Genomic DNA, 26,890 nt, shown 5'->3' on the forward strand with positions numbered 1-26,890 from the left:
AGAAGCTGTAGTGGTGTCCCATGGCTTAACATCCAGGGATGGAAACTAAAGCTTGGGCCATCATTTCCTCTTGTGCTGGTGTCCCACCACCTACGTGTCCTTCAGCGTCCCCATCAGGGACATGGTTGGGATAGGATACACTTTATATGCTGCTATGAAGGGTGAGATCAAAATGCTTTTTCTAATTTATCGTGTGCACAACGCGCTAGGGTGAGTGGATGGAGGTCAGAGGGCAAGTTGCAGGAGGGGGTTCTCGCCATCTATCATCAGGCTCATGTCACTAAGCCTGGAGGCCAGTGCCTTCACCCTGAGTCATCTTGCCAGCCCAAAGCTAAATTCTCTAAAGCCCTCAGTCTAGCACCAGACACACGGCCTCTGCTCTAGACCAGCCTGGCCTTGAATCTCCACACACTGGGAAGACGGTGACACTGGGCTGCTGCATGAGCTAAGGGAATGAAGACAGGACTGGACGCAGGGAGCAGGTGTGCACCCTGCCGTTTCCTCTGCCCCATCCTGCTGAAGCTCCGGGTCAGCGTCCAGGAGGTAGCAGATGGTCCCTCATTTCCTTAGAACACATGCTTGAGCGAGTGCGTGCAGCAGGGGCAGCGGGGACGTCCGGCCACAGTCAAATGGTCCCTGTTCAGACTCAGGGCTGTGGCTGGGGCCCTGGCCACAGCAGGGAAATGAAGGGGCTCTGCGGGTGACCGCAGACATGGGGACTGACAGTGACGACCATGCAAAGCCTCAGGAACGCAAAGGCAAATGGGGAGCATGGCCTTGAGAGCCAGCACTGCAAGCCTAAGGGAACCATGATGGCTTTGAGTCCTTGCAGTTAAAAAGGAGACATCATGAAGGTCACATAGTGACAGTGACAGAGGAGCCCAGAAGCCAGTGACCTCAGTGGTAGAATGCTTGCCTGTCAGGTGCCAGAGTCCAGGGTTCATCTTCAGAACTCTAAAAGCTACTCAGTATGCCCTGGAGTGATCGGCACATTCATAAAAACATAAACGGAGCTATAGATGCCATCCTCCCCTTCTACGAGTCATAGCCAGGGCATCCATGTTGCTACCACCTAGAAGGAAGCTACTGTGACCAGTTAGCTTGAGCCCAGAGCCTTGGACATGGACAGGGACCATCACTGGCTCCTTCCTCCAGCAGGAATCAGTGGTGGCTCCAAGGACTAGTGGAGCAGGTCTCCCCAAGGAGGCACATCACCCCGTGTGGACTCACATCACCAGGTGCAGACGCAGGAGTACAGCAGAGACATATCTAGTCTCACATCTCAGAAATACCACCCTCCTGGTGTGGTGATTTGAAAGAAAATGGTCCCCAAAGGGAGCCGCACTACTAGGAGGTGTGGCCTTATTAGAGGAATTGTGTCACTGTGGGGTGGGCTTTGAGGTATCCTATGCTCAAGCTACTCCCAGTGAGACAGACCACTTCCTGTTGCCTGCAAGATGTAGGCCTCTTAGCTCCTTCTCCAGCCCCATGGCTGCCTGCACACCACCATGTCCCACCATGATGATAATGGACTGAACCTCTGGAACTGTAAGCGAGCCACCACAACTAAATGTTCTTTTCGTAAGAGTTTCTGTGGTCATGGTGTCTCTTCACGGCAATAGAAACCCTAACTAAGACAGCCAAGAAGTACTCTGTCAGCTCTGCCTCAGTTTCCCATCTGTAAAATAGGTACTTGTTCGTGGAATTGAGAGTACAGAGACACACGGAGTCCTTGATGTGTGTATTAGCCAAGGTTCTGCAGGGACACAGACTCCATGGGGTGCGGAAAGGGAGGAAGATGGGTATGAGGAGACAGATGGAGGGAGGGTAGGAAGGCCAGGGAAGAACTGTCTCCAGAGAGAAGCTGCTGGCAAATCCCCCACCTGGGCAAGCTCATCCACTGCTGTATTTTAATATTCAACTGGTACAAGGTTCCTTCACACTATGAAAAAAATCTACTGTGTTTCCTACAGTCAGGCATAGAGACATACAAAACCCAGCCCTCGGGAGGCTGAGGCATCTGGATTTGGGGTCTATCTGGGTTACACAGCAAGACCATGTCTCAAAACAAACACGCTGGGGCTGGAAAGATGGCTCATTGGTTAGAGTGTTCACCACCCTGTCAGACACCTAGAGCTTGGATCTGAGCACCCATACTGCACAGCTCACAAATGCCTGCAACCCCAACTGTTTTAATCCTCCCCTTCTGGCCTCTGTGGACAACCAGTACACACGTGTGTACATACAAACACACATAATAAAAAATTTAAAAGCCCACTTATTTAAATCTTACTCTCATCCAAAAGATACTTTCACAGAAACTTTGACAATGGTTGACCAGGTCTCTGGGGACTGTGGCCCAGCAAAATTGGCACACAAAATGAACCACCACAGTACATAGTGGTGGTGGTGGAACAATGTGCAAACAGGTGATATATCTGATCACTTGTCTTACGCTGTCCAGAATCCACATGGATTAGCTCACTTGATCCTCTGTGTACAAGGGGAATCGTCGCCATTTTAGAGCTGGAGAGATGGAAGGTTGGGGAATTTGCATAATGTTTTGGCGATCACATTGATGGGAGAGAGAAAGCCATGCTCTAAACCCAGAGTTCAGATCAGGCTCCAGAGTCACTACTTCCTCTAGCAGGAACTCCCCAGGCTCAGAGCCCACCCATCCCACCAAGGTCATCAAATGCACCGTATGACCAGACACTAGCAATACACTAGATCTGGAAAGAGAAGCTAGCCAGCCCCTCCCCTCCCTCCACAGCCACCACAACTTTGACTTGGTAGCTGGTGTTTTCCTGGGTGGCAATAAGTGTGCTCCACCCTCTCTCCATATAGAACCAGCAGAACTGGGACCACTGCAGCCCAGCCCTGCTCCCTGGGAGACAGCACAGACCCTGAAAGGAAGCCGAGCTCAGAGCAGGCCTGGTACTGGTACCTGTCCCTGAGTGTAGACTGTAGTGACTTGGAGTGGCCCTTGGGGACAGCCACACCAGCTCTATGTGGAGCCCTTGAAGGGGAACGCTCTCAACAACATCATCCAGGACTCAAGTAGGAACTCACCCTAGCCGCCCCTGGGCTGGCTGCTCTGACAAGAGCATAAAATGGAGGCCCACCTCAAGGTTTCCCAGATGACCACACTCCCAGCAGATGGCCAGGAGGGAAGAGGGCTCAGGGACACCCAGGCGACCTAGAGGAAGGCACGTGGGTCTAAGGCATATGGCTGGGTACAAGTGCCTGCAGGAGGATCTAGCAGACCAAGGGGCGAAGCCAGCTGGCACCCCTGTAGCCTCCTGACTGAGGTCCACTGGATATGTGGAAGAGCCAAGGCCAAGGTCAGGAGTCTGAGTGACGAGAATGCAGGGCACCAAAGCTATCTCCTTTCCCCAGAGAGTCCCGAGAGTGTCTCTCTGTCCCGAGAGTCTCCGAGCCACCAGGCCTGGGATGAAGGGAGAGAAGCAGACAGGTGGAGAGCCTGCCAGGCACGAGGGTGTTCCGTAGAAGATGAGATTTCTGGGTGAACTGGTTCTTCCTTCCCAGTATAACCCAAAGCCAAAGCCTGGGCACCTGACACCAAATAAGGAGGGGTCGGGATGCAGCCCAAAGGCCAGGACTGGGTCAAGTTCAACTGCAGAGTCCAGGAGGAGCTGGTGGGGATCATGGGATCAGGGCAGAGATGTCAGTCACCTGGATGGACAGACAGGTGGACGGCACAGGTGATGAGCAGAGCTCACTGCATGTAGGAGTATCGCCAGTCTCCCAGGGGCTTATGAGTTTCCTTGATGACCTGGGGCGATGTCCAACGCAGGATGTAGTGGGGGCCTCCCGGTTTGTCATTGGTTCCTGAAAAGGGAAGGCACACTGGTTCTTGACAGGTGGTGGGCACGCGGGCTGGCAGAGTGAATGGGGCAGCACAGGGGTGAATAATGGCTCCATCTACAACGCACCCTGCTGAGAAGCTTAGAGAAGGAGAAACTAAACACATGCACAGTCTCAGAGCTGGCTGAGCACATCAGGGCCGAACGTGCAGGGCCAGAGGCCAAGTGTGCACAGCCAGAGGGCAGCTGAGAGGCTGAGGCTTACAGTACCAAAGAGATAGAACGCCAACCAAAAACAACACTGCCCAGCCAAGTTGCTCTTTAGAAACAGAGAGGTGGACGGTCCAAGACAGGAACTAAAACACAATATTTGAGTGAATCACTTGATCATAAAAGAAGTTGGGAAGAGAGAAAGAAAGAATGAAGTAAGCATTACCTATCAGCAATCACCTTAAATGTAAATGGGTTAATTTCTGCAATTAAAAGTCATAGTGAGTGAATGGATTTTTAAAAAAAAAAAAGGCCCAGGGTGGAGAGAGCGTTTCCTGGTCTTCTAGAGGACCAAAGTTTGGCTCCCAGCATCTACACAAAGCAGCTCACAACCCCTAGTAACTTCAGCTCCTGGGGATCTGACACCATCATCTGGATCTCTATGTACCTACATACACATGGCCTGTTACTCATACACATACATAGAATTTTTTTAGTTATCTTTTTTTTAAAAAAAGATGCTGGGCCAGGTTTGGTGGTTCATGCCTTTAATCCAAGCATTTGGGAAGCAGAGGCAAGTGGATCTCTGTGAGTTCAAGACCAGTCTGGTTTACATAGCACATTCCAGGCCAAAGTTTTTTGAAACAGGGTCTCACTATGCGGTCTTGGCTGGCCTGGAATTCTCTATATAGACCAGGATAGCCTTGAACTCAAGGAGATCCACCTGCCTTTGTCTTCCAAGAGTTGGCATCAAAGGCATGTTCCATCTTACCCAGCCAAAAAAGTTTATTTATTTTTAAGTAAATAAATAAATAAGACCCAATTATATGTGGCTTACAAAAAACTCACTTCACCCCTGAGGACACAGGAAGAAGATATAAAGGGTTCTAAAGACACAGAAGTAGCTCGCCGCAGATAAACGCTAAACAGCTAAAGCTGGAGGGGGTATAAACGAGAAAACCTGGGACAGAGACGGGCAGCTGTAAATATGTGGGCCACTGAAACACAGAAAGCAAATAGTAAAAGACACAAAGGGAGAAGGAGATTCCAATGCAAGGGTAGAAACTAAATACTCCACTTCCAGAAAAGGGAAGATCATCCAGAAAGGAAATCAACAAAGAAATTAATCACACACACACACACACACACACACACACACGCACGCATGCACGCACACGCACATATGCACCACACACACCACACACATGCATGCACACACCAATACATGCATGCACACACACACACACACACACACACACACGTGCTAAGGACGATGTAGAGTTTCAAAAGGGAAGCCTTACATAGGAAAGTAAGTTAGTACAAGATTATGAAATGGTTTAGAAATCGCTCTTTAAAGACTACAACAATCAGCCGGGCAGTAATGCATGCCTTTATTCCCAGTACTCTGCAGGCAGAGGCAGGTGGATTTCTGTGAGTTCAAGGTCAACCTGGTCTACAGAGCTGGTTCCAAGACAGTTAAGACTATACCTGTGTACCATGCCCCCTCAAAAAACCCTACAACAATCCCTTCTGGGTATTTATCCCAAAAAGGAAATTAAAGCAGCATGCTAAAGAGACATCTGTGCAACAGCCTTCACCTCTCTGCTCACAACTGCCAAGGAAAGGGAACAACCAAAGGACCCAGTGACACATGGGCGGTTGAAATATGGTCCTATACATTATGGAATGTTATTCAGTCATGAAAAGGGAAGTGGGAACCATTATCCTGTAAGAAATAAGCCAGGCTCAGAAAGATGAGAATGTCGTGCTCTCACGGGACCTGACAGAGCTGACCTCACAGAAGCTGGCAATAACAGCAGTTACTAGAAGCTGGGAATTTCGGGGACACTGAGTTAAAGTCAAGAATAACTCTTGGGGAACTACATTCTGTACCATAGGGTGAATATGGGTAACAATTAAGCCACGTATTTCAAAGACCTAGAAGAAAAACCTTTGAATGTTTTTAGTCTCTCTCTCTCTCTCTCTCTCTCTCTCTCTCTCTCTCTCTCACACACACACACACACACACACACACACACACACACATTTGAAGAGACAGACTGCCTTAAATGCTACATGCTGGTTACATGGGTAGAAACATCTATCCCGTATTAACGTGTGTTCTGACCCTGGCTGCCACTAGGGCATAGTAGCCCCTGGCAATTCATTACCCATCCATCCAGAGATTCTCCATCTAAGACCTAGAGCGCACCGGACTCGGGTGATCTTGAGCCTGGTGGTAAAAGCGTGGGCACTGAAGCTAACATTCACAGCCCTCCCCCATGCCTCAGCTTCCTCCCCTGTACAATAGAAGAATGGCCTCCTAGCGTTGGAAGCCCCTGAAATGATTGCTTTTGAACATTCATACACTGCACAGTGGGCTGCTCTGTTCCTTGTCACAGCCTCCCTATGGCCTCTGACCAGGACCTGCCTCTCACTCACTCACCAGAGGCCCGGGCACCCCCAAAGGGCTGCTGGCCCACCACGGACCCAGTAGACTTGTCATTGATGTAGAAGTTGCCAGCAGCATTCCTCAGCATCCTCGTGGCCTCCTGGACAATTGCCCTAGGAGACAGGACAGTGATCAGAGGGGCTGCCAGCCCCAGGTCTGGCCTCCCAGCTAAGAAAGCAGCCATGGTGTAGGAACAGGACACTTGCCAGCTACTAGATTGGGCCCTGGGCAAGTTAGTCTCCCAGGCTCAGCTCCTCCCCTGGGGCCAATGGGAGGCCTGGGTGGAGAGCACAGGGGATGGGGCTATAGCTGTGGGGACAATGGGAATGGGAGTCCCAGTCTAACCTGGCCATTCATGGAAATTTAGCTAACAGCCACACCCCATGCTTCCTCTTGGGCTCCAGTCCCACTACTGCTCTCTCAGAGGCAGACACAGTTGCTAGCAGGGCCAAGGAGGAAGGAAAATGCAGAGTCAGGGTTAGGGTGGCAGGTCCCAGATTAGATCTGCCTCTGCTGTGGCAAGTCTCCGCAGCAGCACGGGGCAGGGCAGTCACCTAGCTCAGTGAGGTCCCAATAGGCCAATCATGAGCTCCCAGGTCTGTCCCTAGAGATTCAGACAGTGGTCACGGGGGGGGGGGGGGGGGGGGGGGGCTCCCGCTATCTGTTTCTAACAAGTCAGCCTGCTGTGCGGTCTAAACGTGCAGAGGGAAAGCAGAGGGGTTAGCAGGAACTGCGTCCAGGAGGTGGGGATGGAGTTGAGCTGGCGGAGACAGCACACTAGCTAGCACTGCTCTCCGGCCAAGGCCACTTACTTATCCTGGGCGAACACTGCCCCCGTGAGGCCATAGCTGGTGGTGCTGTCGACCAGCTGCAGCGTCTCTCTGTACTTCTCATCCGGGTACACATACACTGTGAGCACAGGACCAAAGATCTCCTGGGAGAGGAGAGAAGGGTTAGTCGCCTGACGTCCCCTTCTGGCCATTCTCTCCACCCTCCCAGGCTTCAGATCACACAACAGTCCTGAGCACGGGCAGAACCGGGCAGATTCCTCCAGGTTCCCTCTGGTCTCTGCATGCCTGGCATTTGGCAAAAGACCCAGAACTTTTCAGCCTCCTTGCCATGCCCTCACCTGGACAGTAAAGCAGGGGTTTTCCCTGGTCCTGCACCACCACCCCATCTCAGGCATCAGCCACAGCCAGATTGTGAGCCAGTGAGCCCAAGCTGCCATAATCCCACAGTGGCTGTGGTAGCTGTGGCAACAGAGTGGCAGGCCACAGCCAGAACCGACAGTGACAAGAACAGAGTCTTGGATAGGGCTGAGCTCCGGAGCACAAGACCCAGGTCTGTTCACTCCAGCTGTGAGCCACTCCTGGCAGGCCACCCCTCCTCATACCTCCTCATCCGTGAAACCAGTCAGCATTAGAACCCAGCATGACGCCCTGACAAGGACAGCCCATTGCAATCACCTCCTTCATGATAGGCTCCTGTGGGTCCTTGCTCTCAATGATGCACGGCTCCACATAGTAACCCACCGACTCGTTGCACTGGCCTCCCGCCAGGACACTGAGGTTGGGGGAGGAACGTGCATGCTCCAGCCACTTCTTGATGCGGGCGAAGGCCTAGGGCAGGTGAGCAGGAGGGTGTCAAAGACAGCTGTCCCTCATACTTGCCCCCAAACACCTCTATCTAAAGGGCCTATGTGTATCTGTAGTATGCATCTGTGTCTGATTGTATGTGTAGTGTGTATGTGTGTGTGATTATGTAGTGTGTGTGTGGTGTGTATATAAGTGCATGTGTGTATTGTGTATGTATATGGTGTGTGTATGTGAGTATGCATGCTATGCATGTGGGATCCGTGTGCATGTATATAAGAGTGTTACATAGTGTGTACGCAAGCTTCTGTGTGGTAAAGCCACAGGTATCCTTACATATAAACACACTCTGAGAAAAACATACAGAAAGGTGTATATATAGCTACATGTTTACATTTAAGCACATGATATGTGCATGTGGCTAGAGATGTGTTTTCATGGTCATACACTATGGTTTCAGAGCTGTGATCTCAAGTGCGTGTATGTGGGCCTGTCTCTGTGTGTATACATGAGTGTGTGCACATATATGTGCTCTAGGGGCTTGCTGAGCCTGGCTCAAGGGTGTGTAGACAAGAGCTATTTCTGGCCACGGGTGATCCTGTCCTCTTCAAGGCGGGGGGGGGGGGGCATGCCTGTTTAGAAGCCACACTGACTAGCCAGCCCCTCTCTGTCCTATATCTGTGCCCAGCACCCCTCCCTACCTTGGCATCAATCACTGCGGAGAAGAAGGTCCCAAAGTCCTCTGCAGGCTGGGGACAAGGAAAGGAGCCATGAGACCCTGCAGGCCAGAGACAAAGGGAGTCCCTTCCCCACAGCCCACCCCACATGCATAGAGCCCCAAGGAAGGCACCCTGCCTCAAAGAGCCAGAGAGAGCTGCAGCCAATCCCATCAGCCACCTGCTGGGTGCAGCAGAGGGGCCACTCACATCTCCCACTTTGATCCTGCTGTGCTCCTCCAGCAGCCGCCCTTTGATCTGTGGCCACAGAGACTGGGGAACATAGAGGCGCGAGCAGGCTGAGCACTTCTGACCACCGTATTCGAAGGCCGAGCGCACTGTCCCGCTCACCACGCTGTCCACATCGGCCGAGCTGTGCACGAAATGGAAATTCTTCCCGCCACACTCTACAGGGTACAGGGTGTGGACGTGAATGGAGGGTGCCAGCTGCAGCCCAAGTCGCCACCCACAGCAACCCACAGCCCTGCATTCAGACAGTGAGAGAGAGCAATTAGAACAGAGAGGAGGAAGGGGGGGGGGCCACAAGCCAGGCCTGCCCCACTCCCCAGAAGGGGAACGGGAGAGCAGAAAGCATCGGCACCTGCTCCCTGTCACAGATGAGAAAACCAAATGGTCAACATGAGGCAGGAGCATAGCAAGCCAAGCTACCAAGAGCCCACCCAGGCTTTCCTGAAACCCCCCAGGGAAGCCCACCTATTCCCTTAGAGAAGACCTTCAGACTGTCACAGCACTGTCCAGCCTCAGTTTACCTGCTCAGTAACAACTGATAACAGCAGGCAAAGGCACATACCCCTGCCAGGTGCTGGAGGAAGCACCCTGAGCTGTCTCCCAGTGTCTCAAGGACTACCCCCATTGTTGCCCCCCCCCATCTCAAAGATGAGTAAACTGAGGCAAAGCAACGAAGTCACTGGCTCCACGTTGGGCCAAGGCCCTGAGAGGAAAGGGCCACCCACACCCTCCCCTGCAGAGTCCCCCATTCATCTCACAAATGAAAGGACCGAGGACATGAGGGCTAGGAAACTTTTTTTTTTCTGTGTTGCTTTGGAGCCTGGAACTAGTTCTTACAGACCAGGCTGGCCTCAAACTCACAGAGATCTGCCTGCCTCTGTCTCCTGAGTGCTGGAATTAAAGGCCTGTGCCACAACCGTCCAGCCTAGGGCTGGGAAACTCAAATGCTACAGCCTACCCAGACTCACTGTCAGAGGTCAGCCAGCTCAGGAAGGGCCTTCCCACGGGCCCACCTCACACTAGCGGTTAGAGGGTTAAACCGCCAGCCCTAGCTTCTGCTGTCGAGTGTGCCCCAGACAGAACTTCCTATGTTCTACAAACCTCTTCATCCACAGGGGCTTTGCAAAACGGGGTTCTATGGCCTGGAGAGTCTGGGAAACATTGCATAGCCAGTCACGCTTTCCAAGTCTATAAATGGAGTACTCAAGGCCCTGCAAAGCCCTGCGGAAGAGGACTCACTGGCTTTGCTTCATACAACATGTGTCAAGCTTTTGTGACCAAGGAATGGTTTCTCAGGAGTTATCACTGTCAATGAGAGGTGGCCCTGCTGTCCTCTCAGGCAATTTCCTCCTCCTGTCCCCCTCCACAGAAATACACACATGCACAAACCAGGCTCCTGCCTCCCCTGCTCAGACCCATGCCACCCGCCACAGCATCCCCCACCTCCCACCACATATGTGTGCTAACAGCTAACAGGAACACAGCCCTCAGTTCCACACACAGGCATGTTTAAATGCTCCGTAGCCACACGTGGCTCCCGAGGGGGTCACTGCAGAGGCAGATAGAGAACTCTTCAATATGGGTTCCCAGCAACCTGAGAGAATCCTGGCCATTCCGCTCTATCTCCTGCTCTCTCGTAAAGGCCCCCGAAGAGGGTCCCTGAAAGCGTGTGAGAAACGGGGCTTACCTCCGGCCAGGCGTGGGAAGGTACGGAAACGGTCCAGATTCTGGGCCACCTGCCTCCACAGATGTTTGAAGGTGCTAGAACCAAAAAGTAGGGTGTCAGTGTCAAGACGTCCCACTAGAAGAGGCTAAAAGGCCTTGGGAGGAGAGCCAGCCGTGTGGAGGGGTCATCGTAGTACCAGGATGTAACTAAGTGGGTGGTGGCAGCTGGGATGGGGGTTAGGGAGCAAGGTGGGCACAAAGAATGCCCAGATGCAAAATCAGAAAGTGCTGGTTAGCTCTTTCTGACACAGGGCTATGTGATCTTGGGTTCATGATGTAGTATCCCTGAGTCTTCAATCCTGCACCTGGTCTAGAACAAGAACCGTCCATGTGCATAGACTGTAGCGTGAGTTGAAACTTCTGGGCATACGGGGCACACTGCAGTGCCTGAGAAGGAATACACAGACCTGTGGCTATGAGGGGCATCCTGGCCCAGCGCCTGGCCTGACCAACCAACCCAACAACTCAGGCTGTGTGCCCCCAGAGACTCTGCCTCCTCCCCAGGCTTCACTGTGACCAACCTCAACACCACAAAACAATAAAAATGCTAATCACCCAGCCACGGTAGCTAACGGTAATTTACAGCTTTCCTACCTTCGGCCTAGCAGCTTGCCAGAGCGTGGCAAACAGGGGCCAGGCCCACTGCGCCTGCTAACAGGCAGAGACCCGAGCACTGGCAGAGAAGGCCTCTGGGGAAAGGCCTCCTCAGCAACCTTCAAGCTGCCACCCACACCAGTGATCGAGGCAGGGAAGGTGCAAAGAAGCCACTGTAGGTGCCCCACAACAAGAGTTAGATGCAGATGCAAAACGGGACACCAGGCTGTCCCTGTCACCTCTAACCAGATGCCCAGAAGGCTCCTCGGTCAATGATATACACAGAACTCCACGTCCCCCCAAGCCTGTATGTCTGACAGGATCTATCCTAGTCTACAATGTCCTCTCTGCCAAGGCCAGAAGGTCTTGGACCCACACCCCAGCCCTGCAGACTGCCAGCGGCTTGCCACGCTGCTCTGCCCTAGGTTCTAACATCTCTGCCTGGTCCGTGGCCATTATTCCAATCCCTGGAGCCCACAACCTCTGGAGCAGCCCCAGCCAGTTCCTAGGACGGGGTACAGTTGCAACGGCCAGGAGGGCCAGCAACGGGCAGACCCAAGATATACAGACCCAGGGCCTAAAGTGGGACTGGGGGAATCTACAAAGTGTTATCCACCTCTAGCTAATGGCACCACGACACACACGGGCCCAGGGGGACCAGAGCACACACAATATGGATTTCTAAAATAAAACAGTCCCAATTAGACATGGCTGGGTCATCGCTATTAGAAATCCAAGAAAATAAAGCCAGTCACTCCCCAGGTTCAATAGGTAGCCCCAGCCTGAGACAGAATTGTGCTTACAGCTTCCCTACCACCTTCTGTGTCTCCTGTCACCTTCAGCATGCAGCTCAGACACTTCTGTAGATTCCAAAGGCTCCTAGGAGCCTCTGGGCTAAACCTGAGAGGTGGGGCCCAGGGAGGCAGGGCTGGGGCAGATGGTCCAGTCTTCCCCCCAACTCCACCCTCCAGGCCCAAGGGACATGGCTTAGCCTGCAGGCCCCCTTGGTGTCCTTCCCCTTTCTATCACCCTGTCCCCACCTCCTCACCTATGCCTGACAAATCCTTCACCCTTTTCCAAGAAGCAAGGCCAATATCTCCTGGCTTCAGCCCGCCCACTCATGCCCTCTATGGTAAAGGCTGCTCTCAGCTTCACAGCACTCTCCTTTCCTATCCTTTCAAAGACTCAGCAAGACAGGGACCACCGCCAGGAGGTGGAGGCGCACGCCTTTTTTTTTTTTTGTTTTGTTTTGTTTTGTTTTTTTTTTGGTTTTTCGAGACAGGGTTTCTCTGTGGCTTTGGAGCCTGTCCTGGAACTAGCTCTGTAGACCAGGCTGGTCTCGAACTCACAGAGATCCGCCTACCTCTGCCTCCCGAGTGCTGGGATTAAAGGCGTGCGCCACCATCGCCCGGCTGAGGCGCACGCCTTTAATCATAGCACCTGAGAGGCAGAGGCAGGCGAATCTCAGTGAATTCGAGGCCAGCCTGGTCTACAAAACTAGTTCCACGACAGCCAGAGAAAGCCCATCGTGAAAAAAACAAACCAAAATCTGAAGAAGAAGAAAAAAAAAAAAGCTAGGGGCCCACTGTTATTTGACTGATAAAAAAGAAACAAAACAAAACTAGATTGAGAGAGGATGGTCACAGAGAGAAAGTAGGTATTACCAATGTGTGACCTCTGGGTTCACAGCCCCAGATAGCAGCACTATTTTCCTAGACCTGTGCCCGACCCCATCCCCGCACGGACTTACGGCACACTGCCTGTGAAGTTGATGCCACAGAGGTGCTCTGAGCTGGTGACCGTGTCCCCGAACGTTGGCCCATCCGCTGGCACAAACTGGATGATGTTGGGGGGCAAGCCGGCCTCCCGAAGGACGCGGTAGATGGCATAGCTAGCCAGCATGGCAGTGTCACTGGGCTTCCACAGGACCACGTTGCCCTGCCGGAATGGTGTGAACGTGGCTCACAAGGTAGTGGGATGCCAACCACACCAACCATGTACCCCAACCATGCACCTCACCTGATAGCACGGACACCCCTACCTGGAACCATGACACCCCATGTCCCCCCACCTAAGCCCACCAGGTGATATCTATCTGCACTGTCTCCAGAGGATCCTGTGTGGAGGCCCTAGGCTTCGCCTCTGACTCGAGCCTGGGTTCCCTTCCTCTGCAAGCCTGGGCGAAGTCCTGCCCTCACTGCAGGCGAGGGCTGTTCTCGGTGTTCTGGGCCACTCCTGGGTGTGGCTGAGCAAGTACAGATGTTTTGCATGTGTGTTGGGTCGGAGCACGTGCAGCATCCATCATAGGCACCAGAGGGGCCCATCCGAGGATGCAAGAGGCTGTCCCTGTGCCTGGACATAAGACACACATCGGGTACAATGCCCTGTCTGGGGTCCAGGCTGCTGGGTCAACACCAGCCCTCCTCCTGCCCAGTCTATGGAGGATTGGCCTGTATTCCCCATATCAGACTGGGAACTCCCACAGGTACAAACACCTTTACTCAACAAATTCCTATCTGTTCCACTGCTTACTAGTCTCAACAAGGAGGTCCCTACTGTATGTCTCTAGTATCACCTGGCAAAGAGCATAGGGGTGACCACTTCTCTCATTGCTTTTTTAGTTAAATGACATCATCAGCCCAGTGCCAATGGCTGTCATACACCATCGCCATCGGCAGTCGCTGGACCTGTGGCTTGCTCTCGCCTGGACCTCCCTGGTGTCTAGATCTCCCTCCATCTCTGAAACCCAATGATATGCACCCCACCAAACACACATAACTGCTCCTGTTCAACAGAGGTGAACACTGTGCCTCAGCCTGGAGTCTCCCCCAAACAAACAAGGCTATGCTGGAACCCAGAGCTTATCCGCATCCCCTGCTGCTACCATCTGCGCTTCTCCCATGCCTGAAGGCGGGGGCTGTGTTGGTTTGAGATCTGGGGCATGACTAACTAACTACCCTCGTCCCCGGCTCCTCACCATTAAGGCAGGTGCACCCGCCAGGTTGCCTCCGATTGCGGTGAAGTTGAAGGGAGAGATAGCTGCCACGAAGCCCTGAGGACAGAGGGGGAGGGTGAGGCACAGCCCGAGGCTCCCAGCAGCCCCTGTGGCCCACTACCTGCCCTGCGGTACCTCCAGACCCCGGTACACCACATGGTTGGTGCTGGGCGGCACGCTGATGGGCTGCTCCCCTTCCAGCTCCACGGCGAACTTGGCGTTGAATCGAAAGAAGTCGATGAGCTCCGCTGCAGCGTCGATCTCCGCTTGGATCACGGTTTTTCCCTGGTAGGAGGGCACCCTATGTTCAAGGACAGCAGACGGGCCAGAGCCAGCCCCCCAAAGGGAACAAAAACCTTCAGTGGGCTGACCAGGTCTGGCCCCAGGACTGAGGAGGGAAAGGATCTGGATCTCAAGCATCCAAACCTCCTCCATCAGACAGACTAATGCACACTGGACCAGAAAAATACCCACTGACCATCTTGGAGAGCTACACGGCTCATAATTCTTGGCATACTGTCCGAGGGTGCTGCCTAGGAGGCTAAGACTTGCATTCAGAGTGCTACCTAGAATCCCTTGAGTCTCAATCCAAATAAAAAGAGACCCTAGAGTGACAGCCCACACGTCTATGTCCATCCTCCTGACAATTTCACTCACATCATAAGCTCAACACTGAAAAGGCAGGGAGCTGTTATCCTGCTTCTATGCAGCAGAGGGCGCTCTCACCATGGAGACAGGTGAGCCGGTGGAACTCCATGGGCTGCCTGGGGCGGTTCTGTTAGGGGAACTCTTGGAGTAGGCCAAATTGTGCCCTTCTCCCTAGCCCCTTCCTAGCAGTATTCAGCTCAGTTGAAAAGCCCATTTCTCAGACTCCATTTCTCAGGAGACATCCTTGACAACTTAAAGATGAAGATCAAGCAAGACACTTCTCGCAGGGGCAGTAAATATATACGCTTAGCATCCAGCAGCTACCTGAGCTGTGACTGTAAGTGACGAGGGACAGAACACTCCTGAACGGAACAGAATGGCCCTTCTAGACCTGGAACACCAGGAAGCGCCGGAGGACAGGATGGGGCCAGACCACATGGTCAGGGTCCCTTCTAGGCAGGAGAAACTGGGCAGAACTAGAGGAGGCCTGGGTTTCCCACAGACTCCTGCTGAGTCCAGACTCCATCACAGGCAGAACAGCCTGGCAAGGAAGGGCACAGTGACTGAGGAACCAGACAGAGGATGGGTGCAGGGGCCCCGGCTATGGGATGAGAACCTGGGAGAGAGACCTAGGTGGTCCCTGAGTCAGGAACAACTTCGTGGATGTTTAAAAGCTACCTCTGATGGCTACAGGGAGACCAGAGGCAGGGTCCGACCTGCAGCTCATGAGCCTCGTGAGTCCCTGGATGGCTCCGCATACAGCCTGACACATTTGTAGATGGCAGTGCCATACAGTGATGTCGGAAGGCTAGCAGGGCAACTGATGATCCTGAATGACAAAGGCTTGGCCCAGAGTAGGGGGACAGGAACAAAGGGGAGGTCATGGGCCATGACAGGACACATGGGCTCAGCACAATCTGCCTAGCATGGTAACCTATGTTACACCCCTGACTCCAAGGAAAGATTCTGGGAATGTCTCCAAGCCTCCAACAGCTCCTGGCACACGGAGGAGGCTTTTCAGCTGATGGCTAGTGACAGGAATGGAGTAAGCCAGCCTGACAGGGCCTGTCAATCCTCACCTGTCCCACCATGGTCTTGGCGAGAACCTCAGCCCTTCGTGGCCCGCTCAGCATATCTGCCGCCTTCAGGAAGATCTGGGCCCGGTCTGCCACGGGCTTCAGGTCCCACTCTTTCCTGGCAGCCAAGGCAGCTTCAATGGCTTTGTTGAGCAAGGCCTGGAGAGAGAGGAGAGAGAGGTAAAGGACTGCCTTCTGATTGCCCAGCAGGAAGGGTCCCAGGGCATAGAGGAGGGACCGGAAGGACACTAGCTACCAGCAGAAAGCCCCCAGTCCTGTCCACACTGCTAGAGACAGCCTGTCCTGCTGTCATTCTGAGGCCTGTCAGCTGCTACAAAAGAAAGCCCCTGCCCCCCTTCCACCCATGGTCTAACTAAGGGGGTACTGCATCCTTGGGATCCAAGGGGCTCCAGCCTTGCTGTTAGAATTGCGGCTTGACACACACAGTAGCTGCAGGTGACCCAAACCCCACCAACCCTCATGACCACGTGGTACCAGCCATCAGCCCCTCCCATGGGCCCCCTCTCTCACTCTCTGCATGGTTTCCATCTATGTCTCTAACTTCTCTGGTGCAAACTTACAGAATCTACCCCTTCCCTCCCCAGCAGCTCTCCCCAGGTCTCCCTGGAGCAGCGGGCACATTACAGGGAACATTCGGTGCTGCCCCCACTCTGACCAACACAGCTAGAACTTGGCTTAAGTTAACCTGTATGTGACTGGTGCGGTTGCAGGCTCAACCCAAAGACTCCCAGGGCCAGGGAGAGAGGTAGGGGGGTGCACTCAAAACGGGCAGGGCAGCCATGGTCACCAGGGACTCACCTTGTCCGCATAACAGAACTTGGCAACTTTGTGTCCATGGTTAAAGGGCTGGAAGAAAGGGCAGGGAGTATCATGGTTCATAAGTAAGGCCAAGACCACAGATGTCTCTGCCTTTTGGGGGAAGCATAGCCTCCATGTTCAGTTACACATGCCTGGATCCCAGCTCATTCACCTATTGCACTAGGCCATGGCAGCTCCCTCCTCCTCCCTGTCTCTCCATGCCTAGAAGCTGTACACCAGCCTCTGTTAAAAGTCCTTCCAACAGGCCTGGGAGACAGCTCGGCGGGTAAAAGCTCTTGCCACTTGGGCTTAGTGATCTGATTCCGTTCCCAGTACCCGCCTAAGGGCAAAAGGAGAGAACCAACCCCACAAAGCTGTCCTCTGATGTCCACAGGTACCTTGTGCTCAGTCACTGAGCTATGGGAACACGCAGGGAAAGGTAAGGTAGTTCTGTCAAACTAGATCCAGCACACGGTGCTCTTGGAGTTCTAGCTAAATAGACTCATTGGCAAAAAGGCCAGCCCCGAGGGGGCTGGAGAGATGGCTCAGAGGTTAGGAGCACTGGCTGCTCTTCCAGAAGACCTGGGTTCAATTCCCAGCACCTACATAGCAGCTCACAACTGTCTGTAACTCAAGTTCCAGGGGATCTGACACCCTCACAAAGACATACAAAACACCAACGAACATAAAATAAAATTATAAAAATTAAAAAATTAAAAAAAAAAGGCGAGCCCTTCACCCCCCCCCCCCCCCCACCGCAACTGAACGCTCTGTGAGTTTCCCTGTTCACTGTGGTTCACTGTGGTCCACCCTGGTTTCTACAGGGCTGAACCCAGTTCTCTGTCCCTAGCTTACAACTGACCCATAAAAGAAACCGCCAGGGACAGACACACTCTTCCCAGGATCCTTCTGTGGACGTGACTCACGAATGGGCTGGGCATGGTACCCTTTGTTCTAAAGTTTTAGACATCCTAGGAATTCAAATTCTGGGAGGTGACAAGGACTTACCGACAACTGGTACTGCACATCAGAAGTCCACACCTCCTCGTCCCCGACAACACAGGGGATGGCTTCCGTCTGGCCTTTCAGGTTCTTCAGAGCCTGGGGGAGAGGCACAGAGATGTGGATGGAAACTCTCTTTGTTCCACGTCCCACACACCCTGGGGACACCCCACCCTGTTACCTTCTGCAGTGCGTCCCGCTCGGGGCTGCCCTGAGTGAACGCTAAGATGGGCTCATTGGCCACCTTCAGAGAGGAGGTGTGCTTCCAACGCAGCCTGGAAACAAAGCATGAAAAAAAAAACAAAACAGGTAAGTCAGCAGCCGCCATGCCAGTCCCTCTGTTTCCATGGGTGGTCCTGGGCTGACCCACGTGGCTGAAATCCAAGCAAATCCAGAGTCTGGGGAGACAGCTGGCTTTGGTTCGAGTCTAATACTTAGAAGTCATAACTCTACCACTCACTGTGTGTCTTCCGTCACATGACTTGCCTGCTCTGAGTGTTTCGAAAGCGACTGAATGAGAACCCACATGGTTACTTGAAGTCAATTCTGTATAGGTTGGAGGCCACTGCCCCTTCTTTTCTAAAAATCACCCCACAGAATCAGGCTTTCTCTGACATGGAACAGGCAAGCCTGTGAGAGCTGAGTCTCTTGGTGTAAGCCAGGGAGATGCCCTCGGCAGAGAGCCAGCATTCAGGTGAGCAAGAGCATCAGATACGGACCGTGAACTTGGATGATGGGCCTGAGTGCTAAGCACAGCAACCCTGGTCTGGGGAACCAGCGTCAGGTTCCCACAACCTCCATTGGCCTCCACCTTCTTCCTTGTATGGGGGTGCAAAGGAGGGAAGATGGAGGGGATTAGAACCAACACTCGGGGTCCATCATTCCAGAGCTAAAGGCCCAGCTCTTCCACTTCCCAGACATGAGATGTCCCCTCAGCCGTCAGCTTCTTGTGTAAATGAGGACAGCTCAGAGGACACCTTAATGCTGGCAACATTCACAGAGCACAAGGCCCCAGGCCAGGCCTCACCAGCTGCTCAAACAGCTGCCCCTGACAGAACAAATCATCCGGGCATTTTTATAAGGAAAGTTTATGAGGAATGTTCAGGAGGAAGTTCCACCCCCAGCGCCCTCCCTCTTCCATTTCTCTCCAAACCCTGCTGCATCTCAGACAGCCCGTAACTGGCTGGGTAATCGGGAGTGCCCTGGGTTGGTGCTGCTGGGAAACGAGAGGGATGCTAGAGTTGGGAGAAAAGCCACCCCTCTGAAAACTGTGGGTACGCAGTGGCCTGGACCGTTCTTAGACAAAATGGGAACTGTCTGGGCTTCATCTATCTGGGTCAGAGTGATGCTGTTGGCTGGGCCTCCATTGGCATAACCATGCTCAGAAAGACAGAGTGGCCAGGCTGAGGGAGTGGGGTCATGTGTTTCATTTATCATGGGAAGGAATGTGAGGGCCCAGAGGTCACCTGGAGGGAGAAAACAAACCCATGTGGGGTGGGTGTGGCCCTAGGCCACATTCCAGAAGGAAGGAAGAGCAGAAAGGAGGAATAAATACAGGCAAGGAGAGGCCTATAGGGTTGAAGTTGAGGAAGAGAGACATTCACTGGCAAGATCTTGAAGAGGAGGGAGGGTAAGCATCTAGCTGGAGGCGGGGAGAACGTCCATGCTCCCCACAGTAACACCCACAGGCCAAGTGACCCTCCTTCCTCCCACACTTGTCTGGCCAAGAAAGCATAGGTAAGATAAGACAGCTGCAGCCCCCAAGGCTACCCAATCCTGCCTCCCATGAGCCTCTTGTTCCAGTATAGGACAGTGAGGCCCGGCTTCTAGGGTTACTATGGAGACCGGACAGCTAAAAGAAGGCAAAGTTGAGAAATCCACTGTGTCTCCTCCTGCAGTCCCGGGAACAGGGAGAGCAGAGGCAGACATCTCTAGGGACTGACTGTGGAATGGTAAAAATCTCGCCCGTGCTTCCTTAGCTGGACATGGACTGAGTCCAGCAGGGCTCCAGGCCTCACCCTACCACCCACCAGGTTGGACACTTGCCGTTTCTGGAAACAGATAAACCAAAGCCAACACCCCTGTCCATCAAGATCCCTCTTGGTCAGCAACATTCCTCACCACCTCAGCAGAGGAACCAGAATCAAGCTCACCTCCTGCTGTGTGTGAACAGGCCAGCCGTCCCTCACCCGCCGGCTCTGGACAGACTTATTCAGGCCCAGGAGTTTCCAAAGGCCCCCCACACCAGGACCGCATTCAGGTAGGAAAAAGTCAGCGTGTACCCCACCCACACCAGGCCTCTCCTCCCAGCCACCCCCAAACGTGATGCCCGAAACAGAAACCCCACAGAGCTCCCTCCACCTTTCCTGGGGCAGCAGCCCACTGTGACCTCAGGCTCACAGGGACTTTCTCTGGTCCTGGAAAGTCTCCAGGCCCGGGAGAGACTAGTTCAAAGATCAAGTTGAACCTGAGTCAAGCGGTGTCAAAAATAACAGGTGTCTCTTCCAACAGGCAATCTTCCCCCCTTAGGCTTGTGGTCCGTCCCTGTTTGACAGGCACCCCTCCACGAGCTCAGATGAAGATGGAGCTGGATCAGTCCACAAGACTCAGGGCCTCTATGACAAAGGTTCTCAGCCTTCCTAATGTCACAACCTTGTAATACAGTTCCTCATGTTGTGATGACCCCCAACCATAAAAATACTTTCCTTGCTGCTTTGTAACTGCAATGTTGCTACTGTTACGAATCATAATGTAATTTTTTTTTTTTTTTTTTTTGGAGATAGAGGTTTGTCAAAGGGGGTTTCAACCCACAGGTTGAGAACCACTGCTCTAGGAGGACTCCCCAGGACCTTCTAGGCAGGATGGTTTCATTCATTCATTCATTCATTCATTCATTTGTTCATTCATGCATGCAGCCAGCACACCTACCCCACAGCATAAATACAGAGTTAATCCACCCACCCAGCTGTTTATTCTCCGCACACTTCCAGGACTCAAAGGTGCCTGGTTCTGGATGCAGACTTGACCCCGCTCTCAATTCTCTGTCTGTGGAGAGGAAGTGCAGGGTAGGGGTTGTACCCAACTTGGATTTCCCTAGTAATCTGGGAAAACACAGCCCATGCTCCCCTTCGCCCAAGAAGCAGGAGATGTCAGGATTTCCAGGAAGAGCCTGGGCCAGCAAACTCAGCACTCTTTAGGGGAGGAGATGGGGAGGTAGAGGGCACAGGCTCTACCCCGTCCAAGGGTCAAAGTGCCACCAGCTCGATTCAGAGATGATTCATCAGTCGCATCCCCTCCTCCACCTCCAGGCTGCTCGTGCCAAAACCAAAGCTACGTGACCCCGTCACATCAGCACTGGGGATGTGCTCTGAGAAACACACACCTAAGCAACTTAGTCATTGTGAACGCACCATAGGTCATCAATTCAGAAACCTCACAGATGGAAGCCACTCTAGAGGGGGCCTTTGTCAACCGGGCGATGCTGTATGCAGGACATATGTTTTGCAGACAGCAAGCTTATTGTATTTTATTTTGAGACAGGGTCTCACTATGTAGCCCAGATTAGCTCCAAACTCGCTATGTAAAAGATCTTGAAGCCAGGCTTCAACCACACAGCTTTAGTCCCAGCATTCGAGAGGCAGAGGCAGGAGGATCTCTGAGTTTGAGGCCACCAGGATCTACAGGAGCTAGTTCCAGGACAGGCACCAAAGCTCAGAGAAACCTATCTCAAAAAAAAAAAAAAAAAGACCCTGAACCTCCTAAAGACAGGCTGGGATTACAGGAGTGATTCTCCGTATGGGGTTTATGCAGCATTGGGGATGGAGCGCAGAACTTCATACATGTTAGGCTCCTTGGGCTCCGCCATGAACCCCCAGCCCTCCGTGAGAATTATATGGGACCACTACTGGATGAGGGAGTGAGGTCCATGATGGTCTTCACAGCACAGTGAGGACTATATTTTATTTCTTTCCAGCGTGTCACAGCCCACAAGTGACGATCAGAAAATGACTTGTAAGAGTCGGTTGTCTCCTTAGACCAGGTGGGTCCAGAGAACCAAATGCAGGGTATCAATCAGGCTTGGCAGCAAGCGCCATTACCCACTATGCCAGCTGCGGCCCCACAACCCGGCGCTTAACATGAAAACTGGATCAGGGGAGACTCAACCTAAAACCTCTCTTTCTAAAATGAAGATTCTGGATCCTCAGGGGTCCTCAGGTTCGTTCCCCACCACCACATCCCTTGCAGGACCCCCAGCTGCCCTACCTTTTCCCCAGACCCCCCCCATACTTGGATGCCCCTCACAGGTGAACCCCCCAGTCTGAAGGGGGTTCCTTTCCCATTATCTCCAAGCCAAGAAAGGGTTCCCGACGGAGCCTGAGCATCTTGCTCTTGAGAAAGCATCCGGCTCCTCGGAGCAGCCTGTGCCCATTCCGGCACATAATAAACACCGCCAGAGAAAACACTTGGAAAGTACCAGACCCCTGGATCTGAACTTGGCCCGTACTCTCCTGCCAGCTAAATACCCCACCAAGAAGAAAGCAAAAGGAGCTGTCTTGCTTCCTTTGGCCTCCAGTTTTCCAGCTGTAATCTGGGGCCTGATAAGACAAATCCCCTTATCAGGCAATTAGGTGTAATCAGGGTAGCAGCGGAGGCTTCTGGGGAGGGAAAGTACAGGGCTCAGGGAGGGCAGGTTATGTGAGCACTTTATCATCTCCTGAGCTCTTAGGGCGCTGCTGCGCACTGGGACGAGTGAGGTGCAGACACCGTCCTCACGTCGTTTCTGTTGCTACGATAAAACACTATGACGAAAAGCAGCTTAGGGGGAAAAGGGTTTATGCTGGCTCACAATCCAGGTCTGCCTCTGTGGGGAAGTCAGAGGCAGGTGCTTGAGACGTTAACAGTCACAGTCAAGAGCAGAGGGAACACATATATGCTCTATGTCACATGCTCGGCTCAGGAGCCTAGGGAATTGTGCCGCCCACACCGGGATGGCTCTTTCCACAATTAACTTAATTCAAACATTCCCCACCCAGGCCAAACCAAGGTAGCCGATCTCTCACTAAGACTCTTCCCAGGTGTTCTCAGGTTGTGTCAAATTGACAAAGCTAACCCAGGTACCATCTCACTTATCCACCCTCCCAAGGCAGCAGGCTGCACTGCGGCCTCTTTTTATGGAGGAGTAAACCGGATTACTCCTTTGCAGCTCATGGTCACAGCTCATCTGTAATGGAACATACTTACGGCTCTTTTTGTCCTAGAACTTGCTCTGTAGACCAGACTGGCCTTGAACTCAGAGATCTACCTGCCTCTGTCTCCCGAGAGCTGGATTAAAGGCATGTGCCACCAAGCCCAGCTTAATTTATGGCTCTTCTTACTTAAGAGATAATCTCTGGTCAAAGAACAGCTCAGTGACCCAGCCTGGGTGACAGGACAGGTCAATCCCCTGACCACACACATTATATCAGAACCACTCACTTCCCATCTAGAGAAGGAGACCTCCTTGGTTAGACAGTCACTAGCACAGCCACTACTGTGTAGACCAGGCTGGCCTTGACCTCACAAAGATCTGCCTGCCTCTGCTTCCTAAGTGCTGGGATCAAGTGTTGCCCTGTTATCCTTGGTATTTCTGTCAAGGCTGACCACCCAAGGTAGCCCACTGTGGTTGAGAGATAGGTCAAACTACTCAGCATCCATGAACTCAATTAACCCCCAAGACAAACCTAGTGATGAAGTTAACTATAATCCCAGTTACTCCGAGGCTGGGGCAGGAGGATTGCCAAGTTCAAAGCCAGCCTGTGCAACTTGGTAAGATTCTGCCTCAAAATAACGGTTAAAGAAATTGGCTGGGGGAAAGCACTTGTGTTATATGCACAAGGTTCCTAGGTTCCTGTACTGCACGGGGGGGGGGGGGGGGGGATAAAATCTCCACAGAAAAGACAGCCCTGTGAGTCAGCTCCTGCTAGTGTTCCCATGACAACAGAGAAGCCACGCCTCCTGCCCAGGGTCACAGAGCTGCTTAGCAGGGACCAAGCTGCACTCTGCTCCGGGATTCTGACAGCAACAGTGCAACACCACTGTGTGCCAGGCACACACTGTTGCCAGGTGCCAGTGCCATCCGACCAGAACAACGTCAGAAGCATGGTGAGGACCTCAGCCACCATCTAGTCCTCTGCATCTGTGGATGTGCACATGTGTGCACAGTGTATTGCTGAGGATGGGACTCGGGTCCTAGGCAAGCACTCAACACAGGGTTGCATTCCCAGCCCTTACAGAAAAACTCAACAAACCAAAAGCCCAGGGTTCCGTCCTCAGCACTGTATAACCCCAGCATGGTGGTGCACCCTCGCAGTCCCAGCGCCTCAGATGTGAAAGCCTTCTGAAGGATCAGAAGTTCAATGCCACCCTCAGCTAGAGAGTAACATCAAGGCCAGCCTGGGCTACTGGAGCGACTCGAAGAAAAGAAAGAAAAGGAAAAAAAAAAAAAGACAAACGAAAGCCACTGTCACCACCCCCTCCTCCAAGGCCACATGGTGAGGTGATGAAATGTCTGCCAGCAAGGAAGGGCTCACTGGCAAGCTCATTCATTTACTCGGTGTTTGCCCAGGAATTAACAGGTGTCGGTCCCAGCTCCATGTCCTGGGGACAGCCAGTAGGAGATGACAGGCCTATGAAAGAGAAGGTAAGTTATGTGGCTTTTACCCACAATGTGTAGGACCACCAGTGTTTCGGATTTCATTATCTCTTCAGATTTTAAAATATTTTCATTCTCATAACCCTGGGAATGGAACCAGGGATCGGATGCGAGTCCACAATCCATTAAGAATACAAAATGACAAAAAAAAAAAAAACAAAACAAAGAAAAACCAGAAAAAGAGAAGACTGGGTGCAATGGTGCACATCTTTTTTAGGAGACAGAGGGCAGGCGGATCTCTGCGAGCTTAAAACCAGCCTGATCTGCAGAGTGAGTCCAGGACAGCCAGGGCTGTTACACAGAGAAATTCTGTCTTGAAAAAACAAACAAACAAACAAAAAAGAATGAGGAACCAAACAACTACAGCTGTCCTAGGACTGTGCCTCTCAACCGGCGACAACAAAAAGACATCTGAGGATTGTCATGACTGAAGAAGCCACTGGCACGAGAGGCACAGGTCGGAAGTGCGGCTAAGCATTTGCAGGGCAGAGCAGCCCCCAAGTACCTGCCCCAAAGGTGGGTGAATGAATGAATGAATGAACGAACGAACGAACGCTGCTGTTGTTAAGAAACCTATCTGGGCATCCTGCCAGGCCAGCCGTGCTGTACAAAAAGCAGGCAGCCAGAGCCCAGAGAACTGGTTGCAAAATCCTCTTCCCACCAGCGAGCGGTTCAGGAGGCGGCACACTGAAGAGCGGAGATCTGGATCAAGATCAAACTACAACTCCAGTTACATCTGCCCGAACAGGCAGAAAAAGTTCCCCAGTTGCAAACGGGGACTAAGCAAGTTCCTAGGCTCGGAGTGGAATCCATTGTACTTGTTAGCTTGTTAAATGATACTGCTCTTCGGAACTGTTTTATAATGTGGACTGCCTCCTACAGCCCATCAGGGGGTCTTTGTGTCTATTTGCCTTTCTCACCACTAAGCAGTAGGTGGTCTCAGTCCAGAAGGTGAAGACCTGGAGTCTCAATCTGAAAGAGAACCACGTACACTCCAATCCCATCTCCTCTTCCTGACAGCTCCCCACCAGAACATACAGAAGAGTTGGAACTGGCCCATGACATCCCATGGCGGGGGGGGGGGGGGGGGGGGGGGCAGGGAAAGGCTCACTAATTAACTCAGAAAGATCACAACTCAGTGGAGGAAGACACAATGGGTCGCAGGCCACAGAGCCAGCAAACAGCAACTAAAGTGGGGGTGTAGGTGCTGTGTAATTCTAAAAGGCAGACAGAATGGATGGAATCACACCCACACCCAACTGGCTGTGAGTCCCACTGGACCAGGATCTTGGTGAGGGTGCTAAGGTTCCCGCTGAAAAGCAGTGTGCAATTGGATCTGAAGAGCAGCACTGTCCTGGAGATTGTCCGGTTCTTCATTATTGTAATGACTGTATCTACATCTTATGAGAAATCTGAACAAAAGTGGCAGTTTAGACAGGTGTAGTAGCTCTGGCCTTGAACCCTGCCTCTGCCTTCCAAGTGCTAACCAAACACTTCTTTTCCCCCCTGAGACAGGGTTTCTCGGTGTAGTCCTGGTTGTCCTGGAACTTGCTTTGTAGACCACGCAAGCCTTGAACTCACAGGGATTCACCTGCCTAGGTCTCCACAGAGCTGGGATTAAAGGTGTGTGCAACCACCGCCTGGCAATAATTTATCTTAATGAATTTATTTAAATCTCAAGCCGTAAACCATTCAGAACCCAGCATCACACGTTATAAAAGTCATTATGGCACCCACTGAAAAACAAAAGCCCAATATTGAACTGCAAAGGGAGTGGAGTAGAGAAGTCCCCAGAATTATCAGGAGGCTCCAGAACGTGAACTGAGGGATGTCCTAGGGCTGGGAGAGTCAACAAATTTGGAATATTATGCGTTCGGAGGAAGAGGAGTGAAGAAACGGGACGTGCGACACTGCCCGGGCACCGCACCCGACGCAGGAGTCAGCGCTGGCGGGTAGGGGGACTTGGCCAAGGAAAAGGGACCATCTAAGGAGACCCAGGAAGATGCCGTGTCTCCATGGGAGAGTGACTCTGCAGGACGCGACCCTCCAGCTTAGGGGAGTCTTGGGGACTTGGGAGAGGGTGACTGCAGCTCAGAGCACCCGCAGGGAGGGAGTCGCCCGCCGTTCTCAGGGCTCTGGTAGCAAAGGGTTCACTCACCCTGCGCTCCTCCAGACGTGGGAAAGCATGGCTCGGCTCAACACTGGAACGAAGAGCGTCGAGCGGAGTCTGAAGGTCCAGTGCGTCTGTGGGAAGCTCCGAGTCCTCCCTGCGAGGTTGGACTAGTCAAACCTGG

General features: G+C 52.7%; 1 protein-coding gene across 1 annotated transcript; it reads right to left on the reverse strand.

Annotated features, from left to right (window-relative positions):
- Positions 1–1,728: 1,728 nt before the first annotated feature.
- On the reverse strand, positions 1,729–26,890 carry Aldh4a1 (aldehyde dehydrogenase 4 family member A1). Its single transcript, XM_041652877.1, has 15 exons — positions 26,755–26,890; positions 18,087–18,180; positions 17,912–18,004; positions 16,904–16,951; positions 16,088–16,243; positions 14,496–14,645; positions 14,343–14,417; positions 13,116–13,303; positions 10,734–10,807; positions 9,008–9,204; positions 8,783–8,830; positions 7,956–8,108; positions 7,302–7,423; positions 6,484–6,602; positions 1,729–3,852 (listed from the first exon to the last, which is right to left on the reverse strand). Exons 1-15 carry the CDS (start codon positions 26,781–26,783, stop codon positions 3,740–3,742), a joined length of 1,659 nt encoding a protein of 552 aa, XP_041508811.1. The 5' UTR covers positions 26,784–26,890; the 3' UTR covers positions 1,729–3,739.

The sequence above is a fragment of the Microtus oregoni genome, unplaced genomic scaffold, assembly GCF_018167655.1.
Source record: "Microtus oregoni isolate MIOR12 unplaced genomic scaffold, Mior012 000005F_ref0000423, whole genome shotgun sequence".
Classification (NCBI taxonomy): domain Eukaryota; kingdom Metazoa; phylum Chordata; class Mammalia; order Rodentia; family Cricetidae; genus Microtus; species Microtus oregoni.